The sequence below is a fragment of the Bos indicus genome, chromosome 10, assembly GCF_029378745.1.
Source record: "Bos indicus isolate NIAB-ARS_2022 breed Sahiwal x Tharparkar chromosome 10, NIAB-ARS_B.indTharparkar_mat_pri_1.0, whole genome shotgun sequence".
Classification (NCBI taxonomy): domain Eukaryota; kingdom Metazoa; phylum Chordata; class Mammalia; order Artiodactyla; family Bovidae; genus Bos; species Bos indicus.
In genome coordinates, this window is record NC_091769.1 from 79,674,776 (window position 1) to 79,687,466 (window position 12,691).

Sequence of the window (12,691 nt, forward strand, 5' to 3'; positions counted from 1 at the left end):
ATCTATAGTCTTTTCATTTCTCTCACCTTTTTCTTTCTCTTTCTCTTTCCTCTCCTTCTTTGTTAGGTTTTATTTTAGAAAGAAGGAAAGAAAATTTTCCTTTTTAAAGGATAAATGTTTTTAACTGAACCCTTGTCTGCCATGTTTAGTGTGTGAACAAGTTTTAAATTGTGAAAAAGTCTTATCAGAAGGAAGACTGCTTTGAAAGTGATATGGACATATTTGTTGGCTGTTCACTTCTTTAAGCCTAGATGAAGTATACGAGGGAGTAACTAAATTTTACAGTGTTTGGATAGTTACACAGTGAGTAAGCATTCTTTATGCCTTTAATAGAAAGTTAAGATCAGTCTTCGTAGAGTTTATATGATAGGACTGAATCCCGGAATCGGTACCTTGGACATTTTTGTTAGCTCTAGAGCTGCTACTCAGACCCTGGGCCAGGTCCCACTTCCCTCTAAGGTGCCAGAACACATCAGAGTTCCTAGAGGCTGCGACAATGTTCCAGAATACTTCTCCAATTAAATGCCTCTGTTCCTCTGCCAACACCCAAGGCCTCTCCATCTTTCCTCCTCAGAGGCACTCCTTGCCCTTTCCTCCACCTTCTAGATTACAAACAACTCCAGATTCCCTGTGTCCAAGTGATCTGTAGCTCCTAGAGCCCAAGATCTCTTTGGAATTGCTATTAAGACTTTGAGATTTTATAGCAAGAGTTTCCGACTTGGATTTGCCCCTGTGAATCTATCACCATAGCCAAGAGAATAATCCAGGCCTTCGTTACTCCAGCAGCCTCCTAATCAGCCCTTCTGCTTCTTGCCTCACTGCTCATCCTCTTACGTACCATTCCAGATTTATCTTTCTAAAACGTTTTTCTCCTGTCATTCCTCTTCTTAAGAATGCCTTGAGCATCAGGCCCAGATTCCTCAGCTTGTCCTCCAAGGCCGTCTTTAACCTAACCGGCCCTACTGGGCCCCTTTCCTCATGAAACTTTCTTTGTGGCCCACAGGTGTGTGTTTTAGCCTGTATCCCTTTGATTGTGTTTTTCCCATAGGTCTAGAAAATCCTTACTTCTTAAAATTTATTGAAACTTTATCTTCAAGTTCCGTTTCTTCTATTAAGTGTTTCCTAATTCAGTTTTCCAAAGTGTTGTCTTATTCTGACAACTTCCCCTTATAGAAAGTATCATATAGATGAAATCATGTTATTATGGAAGTTATTTTCCCAAAGAGATTATAAAATTCTTCATCAATGAAGCTATGATAAAAATGGAGTGAATGCTGTTTCCTTTTCTTCATCATCATGATAAATAAAGCATGTACCCTTTAAAAGCTTACTCTTTTTTTTTCCTCCAACTTTTTTCCTATTACCCCTCCTTGCTAATTCAAATCATCGGACTGTTATCCCCTCTCCCTTCTATTATATTTCTCTCTTTTCTTTCGGAAGCCTCATCAATATACCAGCATACTCTAGTATGTATCATATTTTAGTCTATAGTGAAAATAGCTTGTTTTTTTGTACATATTACTGTGTAATTATCTTCATGTAAAACATTTTTGAAACCCTCATAAAAAAGAACCTGAAATCCCATCACAGTAAGAAGTCTACCGTGAACATTTTGGTGACTTGTCTGTTTAGGTATTTCCGTTTGTACACACATTGACGTAAGTGCCATGCTGCTTTTCAGGAATATCTTTTCAAAAATGTACATCTTTTTTGAGAAGGAGGTTTATCTTTTCTCATCTTCTTACTATCTCTTTAGGCATCCATGTTAACAAGCTGTATGTCTAAACATTCACCAAGTTCATTTGATCATATACAAATACAGGGGCTTTTTTCCTTTTGTTGCAGGAAAGGGGACCCCTTGCAGGGCCCGAAACTGGGCTCTTGTCTAACACTCGGAAATGAATTGTCTGAGGAGACACGTGTGTTGACAAAGCAAGAGATTTTATTGGGAAAGCGCACCCGGGTGGAGAGCAGTAGGGTAAGGGAACCCAGGAGAACAGCTCTGTCACATGGCTCACAGTCTCCAGTTTTATGGTGATGGGATTAGTTTTGGGTTGTCTTTAGCTAATCATTCTGACTCAGAGTCTTTCCTGGTGCACGCCTTGTTCAGCCAAATGGATGCCAGAGAGGATTCTGGGAGGTGGTCGGACATGTGGTGTCTCCTTTTGACCTTTCCCGAACTCTTCCGATTGGTGGAGGCTTATTAGTTCGGTGTTTCTTAACCGGGACCTCCTGTCATAAAATCAGTGTGCCTTCCCTAACGCTTTCAGTTTATCCTTAAGGGTTTTTGAAATTTTTGACACTGCTATGAATAGAACAATTATATTTTTAGCTAGTTACTTAATGGTATAAAGAAAAGCTATTGAGATACATATATATTTAGTATCTAGTCATCAGACTTTTTTCTTATTAATTCAAATTCCTTGTTAAAATTTCTTGTAGAGTTAGACACAAAGCAATTCTTTAGAAGAATTTTCTCAGCGTATAGTTAAGTGGAAAAAGCTAAATCCCAATGACTGTATATAATCTGATCCCATTTTGGCAAGCATCCTCCCCTCCCATACGTAACACTATATCCATATATCCATATATATATATATATATGTTATATATAAATAAATATATATAATATATATTTTATATATAAACAAATATATGTATAAATATAAATATATATATAAGTATAAATCCATATATATAAATGTTGTAAGGAGCATCCTGTGGGTAAATTTTTGTGCACAATCCTGGTTGTTTCTATGAAATAAAAAACCTGGAAATAAAATTGCTGGATGAATTTTCACATTTTTAAGGCCTTTGCCACATGGGTGCTCATTATCGTGCTATTAACAATTGTTGTTGTTTTAGTAGCTAAGTGGTGTCCAGCTCTTTGCGACCCTATGGTTTGTAGCCTGCCAGGCTTCTCTGTCCATGGGACTTCCCAGGCCAGAATACTGGAGTGGGTTCCTGTTTCCTTTGCTAATCTAATTCCCAATGGAATCTTTGTTTACTAAAGAGACTGGACATTTTTCACATTTGGTATTTTTATTTGACAAGTATTTTTTTCTTTTTTGACAACTGTTGTTAGGGGAACTACAAAGGGATCAACTCACTAGCTTTCAAAACTAAGAAAAAAACTTACTTGAGGTGTAAGTCATTTTGAGATGTAAATGGTATGCAAACTGACAAATTGCAATCAAACTACAGACTCCAGCTTTTTTAAACATGACAGGAAGATCTGGTTTTTCTACATTTTGCTGTTTCACTCTCTATGGCAATTAGGACATTAATATCTTGAGGAAATAAGTGATAAGCAAAATGTGATATCTGGGGAATTCCATACCAGAAATCTCGTACATTTTCTTCTTAGGTCCAACTCGGGTAACACCATCAAGGTGTATTTCTTCAGCTTCTACTAGTAATTAATTAACAATAGTAGTAATAACTAACATATTGAAATAGAATAGATAGAATTCTATTATTCTGAGATAGGATAATAGAAATCCTGAGATAGGATTTAAATATTTTGTTTCTTTTTACTGATGGGAAAATTTACCATAATGAGGAATTAACTAGCATTGAGTGAGAGGACAGAACCCTGCAGCTGGCCTCATTATTACTCACCATAATCGTTTCCCTCATTCAGTCTTTTCTGTCCTTAGTCCTAACTTCTGCTTCATCACCTCTAGTCATTTCTAGATTTCTTTACTCTTTTTCTCTCTTGGTGTCTTCCTTTGTCCCAATTCCCTGCCTCCTTGTTATATGGACACCAGCTGTGCCGCCTTCTCTTTCTTTTTTTTTTCTGTCTTATCATCCATTTGTTTTATTGGTTGCTGCTGCTGCTCCTAAGTCGCTTCAGTCGTGTCCGACTCTGTGCATAGACGGAGGCCCACCAGGCTCCCCCATCCCTGGGATTCTCCAGGCAAGAACACTGGAGTGGGCTGCCATTTCCTTCTCCAATGCATGAAAGTGAAAAGTGAAAGTGAAGTCGCTCAGTCGTGTCCGACTCTTCGAGACCCCATGGATTGCAGCCTACCAGGCTCCTCCGCCCATGGGATTTTCCAGGCAAGAGTACTGGAGTGGGGTGCCATTGCCTTCTCTGGTTTTATTGGTAGCTATATTTAATTTAACCTACGGAAGCTTGATCTTCTTCTGTAGAAAAAGGGATGGATCTACTGCCCATTCAGTTGGAAGGAATGTTTACTTACATTGTTGTGTTTTAAAAATGTAGTTATTTATTTATAAAATTAAAAAAGCTAAAAACTAAAAAACATATGTGTAAAAAAGGAAATAAACATTGGTATAATACTGTTACCTAGTTTATAGACCTTATTCAGATTCTTTCATTTGTTTCAATAATAGCCTTTTTAACAAATTAAAATCCCTGATCATGTGTTGCATTCACTTACCATGCTTCTTAATCTTTACTCTGAGACATTTTATTAGTCATCTTTGTTTTCTACTATTAACATATTTGATTAGTACTGGTTTGTTGTTTTATTCAAAGCACATCATTTTGAGTTTGTGCAATTTCTTATGAGCAGATTCAGATTGTGTATTTTCAAGCACTAATACCACGGAAATGATATTTTGTCCTTATCTCTTCCTGTAAAAAACTATGGGTTCATACTGATTACTCCAATTCCAATTCAGTATCACAAAGTTCATTCTATTTTTCCTCTTTTCCATATTTTTAGTCCTCTTTTTTTGACAGTGAGAAACTGGATCCGTTATCTTCAATATATTTACTTATTTACTCAATCCTAAAATACAAAGAAAGCAATTTCAGAATTTCTAACCCATATATCTACCAAAGGAACCTTGTTAACTATGTACAGTGTTTTAGGGTGCTTTGTTTTTAGTCTAATAAATATGGTTGTATTTATTATAGTGCAAATAACTGTGTCCAAAATTTACTTGGATTAGTTTGCCATTCTCAGTTCTCCTCTGCTCCTCCATCAAATGTGGTTGTGTTATTCATTTAAATACAAGTGTGATTCACTTATTCTATTTGTGTTTCATTTTCATATCTCCTGTCATTCTTATTATGTGTGTGGGCGGGTGCATGCATGTGTAAAACATCGACATGTTTCCAAAACTCAGAAATGTATGAAAAACTATATTCAGAGAGGGAGGCATTACCTCCCATTTTTTTCCATGTCATTTCCATACCCCATATTTCTCACCCACCAATCTATAAGTATCTAATCTCTCTCATTTCTTGTGCATTCTTTTGATGTTTCTTTTTTTGCAGATATGTATATATTTTGTATATATTTTTTTGAAGATATGTATATATTTCTTATTTGAACAGATACTTCTATACTTCTTCTTTTTCTCTTCTTTCTTACACAAAAATGTCACATACCATAGATACTATTCTGTATTTTATCTTAATAATGTTCTTAAATCATTCCGTATCAGTTCAGAGATTTTCCTCATTCTTTTTTTCAATAGCATAATACTTCATTATATCAATGTATCTTTAGATTACATTCATCTTTTTAAAAAAAAAAAAAACTTTTTATTTTGTATTGAGTTATAGCTGATTAACAATGTTGTAATAGTTTCGGGTGAACAGTTTAGAGACTCAGCCCTACATGTACTTGAACCAATCTTTAATTGTATTGAGGGAACTTTTTCCTCTTTAAGTTTCAATCAGTTTGGAGAGCTATTAATAGTTAGGCTATGGTGGTCGTAGTATATTGTATTAATTTCCACAAACTCAACAGTGTAGGAATAAACTAGTATTCCTAACAAGTGAGAAAGACTTATCTAATTATGCAGTAACTTGGGGCCTTACTTTCTGCACCTATAAATATCAAGGCATTGATCTAGATGATCACTGATGTCCCTTCCATCTTGAATATATTGATTTTGTATCCTGAAACTTTACTGTTTGTTGATTTAGTTCTAATAGTTTTTTTTTTTTTTTTTTTGGTAGTGTCTTTTGGGTTTTCTATATATAATATGTCATCTGAAAGTAGAGATAGTTTTATTTCTTTCTTTCCAGTTTGGATGTCATTTCTTTCTTTTTCTGGCCTCATTGCTCTGAGTAGGACTTCCAGTACCATGTTGAATAAAAGTGGCAAGAGTGGGCATCCTTGTCTTGTTCCTGATCTTAGAGGAAAAATTTTTAGCTTTTTACCATTGGATATGAATTTAACTGGAGAAGGCAATGGCACCCGACTCCAGTACTCTTGCCTGGAAAATCCCATGGACAGGGGAGCCTGGTGGGCTGAAGTCCATGGGGTCTCGGAAAGTCGGACACGACTGAGCGCCTTCACTTTCACTTTTCACTTTCCTGCATTGGAGAAGGAAATGGCAACCCACTCCAGTGTTCTTGCCTGGAGAATCCCAGGGACGGGGGAGCCGGGTGGGCTTCCGTCTATGGGGTCGCAGAGTCAGACACGACTGAAGCGACCTAGCAGCAGCAGCAGCAGCATGTTAACTGTGGGCTTGATGTATATATGGCCTTTATTATGTTAAGGTACCTTACCTCTATACCAACTCTCTGGAGAGTTTTTGCTATGAATGGATGATAAATTTTGTGAAGTTTTCCTAAATCTATTGAGATGATCCTATGATTTTTATCCTTTATTTTGTTAATATGGTCCATCTCATAGATTGATTTGTGGATGTTGAATTGACTATCCTTGTATCTGTGAAATAAATTCCACTTGACCATGATGTGTGATGCTTTTAATGTATTGTTGATTCCAGTTTCTTTATATTTTGTTGAAAAATTTTGCATATGGTTCATTAGGGATATGGAAGTATAATTTTCTTGTAGAGTTTTTGTCTGATTTTGGTATCAGGGTAGTGCTGGCTTTGTGGAATGATATTAAAAGTGTTCTTTCCTTAATAAATCCCTTGAAGGATGAATGATTATTGACTTACTTATGTATTTATGTATGATTAGGATGTTCAAGAATTCTGATGTACTTGATGATATGCAGATAAACATACTGCATTATGATAAATTATCATCAAAGGCAAAAATTCCCACAAATGATTCAGAAAAGAGGTTAAAATAATTAACAACCTAGAAGAAATGGATAAATTCCTAGAAATACAACCTACCATGAATCCTGAAGAAATATAAAATTTCAATAGACCAGTTACTAATAAGGAGACTAAATCTGAAATCAGAAACCTCCCACAAACAAAAGTCCAGGACCAGATGGCTTCACTGCCTCATGGAATGTTATGGTGTGAGGTGGAGAGCAATTATGTGATAATAGCAGCTAGAGATCAATAAGCAATGCTAGTGTGCTCATGTGAGCAGTACATATACTAAAAGTAAACAATGCTAGGTATAGAAATCTTGTTGAATATTTTAAAATATACAATTATTTATATCTTTGCAAAAATATAAGATAAATATCACACAGACATACTTTCTAGATATTTATAATGTCCTACTAGAATTGGGTTACAATATTATCATTTGCCAGTAGATGCCACTATCTGATATTATATCTTCTTAACAACCAGGATATTGTGTTCCTTACTTCCCAGGCCTCAAATACTAAAAGTAGTTGCCTCCAGTATCTATTGGATACTCCAATATCAGTTTCTATAAAGTTGAAAGTCTAAATTGCAAGTTTATTGAAAATGAAGATTATTTCAATTGCCTTGAAAATTTTAACATTACAAAAGCTTTCCTTTTTTCCTTTTTCTGTTCTCCTTTTATTTTTCTCTTTAAAGTTTTCATTTCCCTTCTTGAATGAAACCTCCTTTCATTTATAGGGTTGTGGGGCTTCCTTGTTGGCTCAGATGGTAAAGAATCTCTTTGCAATGTAGGAGACCCTGGTTCAATCCCTGGGTTGGGAGGATCTCCTGGAGAAGAGAATGGCTACCCATTCCAGTATTCTTGCCTGGAGAATTCCACGGGCAGAGTAGCCTGATGGGCTATAGTCCATGGGGTTACAAAGAGTTGGGCATGGAGAAGGAAATGGCAGCCCACTCCAGTGTTCTTGCCTGGAGAATCCCAGGGATGGGGGAGCCTGGTGGGCTGTCGTCTCTGGGGTCGCACAGAGTCGGACACGACTGAAGTGACTTAGCAGCAGCAGCAGCAGAGCGACTAACATGGTGTTATTAACAAGGAAAGTAACCCTTTGTTTTGTCTTGATATTGCTTTAGCAGAGGCATGTGAGTGTCATTCAAGCTTCATTCCAAGGTTGGCTCTGATTTTGTCAGTTTTCAGTATTTATATATTTTTGAAATAGGTATTGAATCTCAACTGATATATCCTAAGTACCAGATATGGCACTAAAAAAAAACCTAAAAGAAAGCATCAGTAAGTGCTGATGTGAACCTCAATAGAGAATAATTTCTTAAGCCTAAGAGCAATGGAAGAAATAAACGATTAATAGACTTGTGTTAAAATATTAATACTTTATTAATACAAAAACCTTAAATATAAAAAACCATATATTTTGAAAGTGAAAGTGAAGTTGCTCAGTCTTGTTGGACTCTTTGCGACCCCGTGGACTGTAGCCTACTAGGCTCTTCCATCCATGGGATTTTCCAGGCAAGAGTACTGGAGTGGGTTGGCATTGCCTTCTCTGGGGATCTTCCTGACACAGGGATTGAACCCTGGTCTCCCACATTGTAGGCAGACGCTTTTACGGTCTGAGCCACCAGGCATACTTAAAACTTATTGATTTCATTTTATTTTGTTTAAAAATAATGCCTGAAGTTATATATGATATGAACTCACTCACAGACCTTTGGGGGTATAAAATGATACAGCTCCCATAGAATGTAACTTAGTGTCATCATATTAGGAATTTTGAAATTGTCTATAAATTTTTTTAGTATCATGATTAACAGAAGAACTGTTAAAAATAATCATATATAAATATAAATATTTATAAAGAATTTACTGCCTTATTATTTTAAAATGAAAAATAGAAAATAATGTAAATATTTCAGTGATTAAATGTTATTGATATTTATACAATATTATACAGTTTTGGGGCTTCCGTAGTGGCTCAGCTGTAAAGAATCTGCCTACAATGCAGGAGATGGAGGTTTGATCCCTGGGTCAGGAAGATCCCCTGGAGAAGGAACTGGCAGCCCACTCCAGTATTCTTGCCTGGGAAATTCCATGGACAGAGGAGCCTGGTGGCCTACAGTCCAGGGGGGTCATAAGAGTTGGACATGACTTGGTGACTAAAGCACTACATGGGTGCTATTTTCTAAAGGGTGTTTTCTTCCTTTGACCTGGCGAGATCAATCTATTGACTTGCAGTATATTCCAAAAGAATAATCAGAAATATAAAAAAGTATTCATTGTCATACTCATAATAGTGAAATTTTGAAAGCAACCTAATGTTATGAGAATTAAGGAGGATGATGGTTCAATAGAAGAAGATATAATGTTTGCAAATAATCTGTAATGGTATGAGGAAACACAATTAATATAATTAAGGGGACATTTTATAAAATTGTATGTATAGTTGAGGTCTCAAACTATGTTGATAATACCTGAAATAAAGTATGAGGGAGAATACAGAAAAATGTTAGTTTTTCTGCTGGATTGATAATATAATAAGTACTTTAAATTTTCTTTTCACTTTTCCATTTTTCTAGAAAAACATATATAATGTTTTCATTTTTGTTTGTTTTGTTTTGGCCTAAGACAACAGAAATTTATTTTCTCACAGTTCTGGAGCCCAGAATTTCAAAATCAGTGTCTTGGCAGGGTTGATTCCTTCTGGAAACTGAGAGAAAATTGGTTCCATGGATCTCTCCCCGTGTTTGGTAACTGCGGGTGGTCCTCAGCCTTCATGGTCTCGAGGCTTCTTCACTTCCGTCTCAGCTGTGTGGATATACCACATGTTATTTATCCATTCATCACCTGATAGACATTCAGGTTGTTTCTACCTTTGGGCTATTATGAACAATGCTCTTATGAGTGTATGTATACAGGTTATTGTATGGACATGTTTCAGTTCCCTTGTATTTTTACTTAGGGGTGGAAGGAATAGCTGAGTTGTTTGGTAATTCCTCAATTGTTGCAGGCCTTTTGATTGATTCCCAGAGTTCTGGAGGAATTGATTTTTGACAATTTTGCTACCACTGGGTGTAATTGTCAATATGGGAGGAAATATTGAGGGCAGTATTGGTTGTTTGCAACTGGCCTTCTATGGGTCAGTTTCCTTATGTCTAACTGAGATGATATTACTTCTCTATACAAGAAATAGTCTTTGGGTGTAGAGGTACTTTTTCATGCTTCTTCTTCACAAATAGAAGGAGCTGAAAGTAGTATTTGTATTAGTAATACTCATATCTCAGTAGCTATAGATAGCAATCAACTATCTTATCCTCATGGGTATTTTATCAAGTGCCTTTATCACACACAGGTAAGAATGAGTGACTTATAAAATATTACATGTCAACTATATTTCAGTTTTAAAAAATGAGTTTTAAAAACTTCTCTAGCCCACTCATCTCATTTTTTAAAACTGAAATGAGTGGGCTAGAGAAGTTTAACCTGAAGGAGAGTTAATACAAGTGAGTAATAGGGCATCGCTCTTCAAAAAGCTGAAAAATTGGCACATGGAAAGCAGAATAAATCCAATTTCTGTAGAAGACAGACAGGACCAGTGGATCAAAGTTATAGGAATACACATTTTTAGTTACTTCCAGAAAGGGGCCTGACAGTTAGAGCTGATTTCTTATGTTCAGAAGTAGTTAGCATGAGCTTCTTAGGAGTTTGTCAAAATAATTCCTAATTGGGAGAAAGTTTGAACTAACACATTTAGGGAACTTTCTTACTTGAAGAATACATCTAGTATTTTTTATGTCTTACAATTACTGTGAAATAAATTACTTGCCCCAGATTCTTGCTTAAACAAACTTTAGTTCATTTCTATTACTTATTACATGAAAGTGAGAATTTCCTTTAGGAATATAAGGGACCTCTCAGAATTCAAGAAATAGTTGTACAGCCATACCTAAAAAAAGAAAAGGAACTAAGATAGCTCTAAGAAACTCAGCAAAACCTTTAATATTCTGCCATTGACATGTTTAACTTCCCAGTATCAGTGTGTGTGTGTGTGTGTGTGTGTGTGTGTGTGTGTGTATATGCCTGTGCTCAGTTGTGTCCAACTCTCGTGACCCCATGGACTGTAACCCACCAGGCTTCTTTGTCCGTGGGATTTTCTAGGCAAGATACTGAGTGGGCTGCCCTTTCCTTCTTCAGGGGATCTTCCTGACCCAGGGATGGAACCTGCATCTCTCGCATGGCCTGAATTGGCAGGTGTATTCTTTATTGCTTGTGCCACTTGGGAAGCGCAAATACCACTTTATGTGCCTCTGATTTCATATTCTCAGGTGAGACAGTCTGATTGCCTTTATCTGTGTTCTGTCTGCCTGTGATTCATTCGGCTCTAGGCCAGGAGTAAAAGTCATGTAACAGGGGGTTAACATGGTGGTAGTGCTGGGCTTACTCCTCTGGGTGGTGGTCAGCAGCTCTAAGAGGGAAGGTGGAGTAAGCTGTGGACTAGATGCTCCGAAAGATATTTATCACATTTCCCAAAATGTCAATGGTAAAAATAGGGCTAGGATTTGGACTATTTAACTCTATTTTGGACAAGTATTTATTATATAAATATTATATGCAAGCCACCATGCTAGGTGATGGACAGAATGTAGAAATGTAAGAAATAGTCCCTGCCATCAGTATTTATAGTCATTCTGTCTAGTAGACTATTTATTATTTAAGAGGTCATCTTGCTGAGGTTTCATTTTGGAAGGATTAACCTACTGATTATGTTAAAGGGCTCCATGTAGACTGAAAAACGTGTCAAGTTGAATATTAAAACATTTGCTTTTTCTAAATATCCACACGTGTATTATTTGTGTAGACCAATCCTAAAGGATGATCATAAGCTCAGACTCCAAAAACACAAACAAAACACCCAATTTCTTCACATCAAAGAAAAAAATGAGTTGTATGTCTTACATTGCTCAGAATCTATCATATTAAAATGTGTGCCGATTCTTCTGTGTACATGAGGAGGAAGACTACAGATATTTTAAGGCTCTTTGAGCTACCCAGTATCTTTGATAATGAACATATATAACATGACATACACATGCTCCTGCTGCTAAGTCGCTTCAGTCGTGTCCGACTCTGTGCGACCCCATAGACGGCAGCCCACCAGGCTCCCCGCTCTGGGATTCTCCAGGCAAGAACACTGGAGTGGGTTGCCATTTCCTTCTCCAATGCATGAAAGTGAAAAGTGAAAGTGAAGTCGCTCAGTCGTGTCCGACTCTTCGAGACCCCATGGACTGTAGCCTACCAGGCTCCTCCGTCCATGGGATTTTCCAGGCAAGAATACTGGAGTGGGGTGCCACTTCCTTCTCTATGGCATACACATATGGTGCAGATATTACCTGAAGGAGTATGCATATTAATTATTTCTAGTTTTTATTTTCATTATTTTAAGGGTATGTATTTATTTTAATTGAATGGCTAAGAATATTGTGTTATTTCCTATCTGTGTTTCAGCTGCCTTTAGGTTTGCAATATGTGAAAGGTGTCATTTCTGGTTTGCATTCAGCTCTTATTTTATCAGTGGAATAGTTTATCAGTAGCAGATGATAAAGTAAAAATGTATGTGTGTTCAGTCACTCGGTTGTGTCCAACTCTTTGCAGTCCTGTGGACTATAGCCTGCC

At 36.7% G+C, this 12,691-nt stretch overlaps 1 protein-coding gene across 7 annotated transcripts in view; it reads left to right on the top strand.

The window, feature by feature from the left end:
* The window catches only part of RAD51B (RAD51 paralog B), a 619,901-nt gene that overhangs the window by 197,655 nt on the left and 409,555 nt on the right, over nucleotides 1-12,691 (top strand). For 2 of the 7 annotated variants that reach the window (XM_070796751.1, XM_070796752.1), the window contains exon 8: nucleotides 11,213-11,343. The exons of the other annotated variants lie outside the window; for them this stretch is intronic. In XM_070796751.1, coding sequence (XP_070652852.1) covers nucleotides 11,213-11,329 — 117 coding nt within the window. In that variant the 3' untranslated portion in view covers nucleotides 11,330-11,343. The remainder of the gene's footprint in view (nucleotides 1-11,212; nucleotides 11,344-12,691) is intronic. 7 annotated transcript variants of the gene reach the window in all.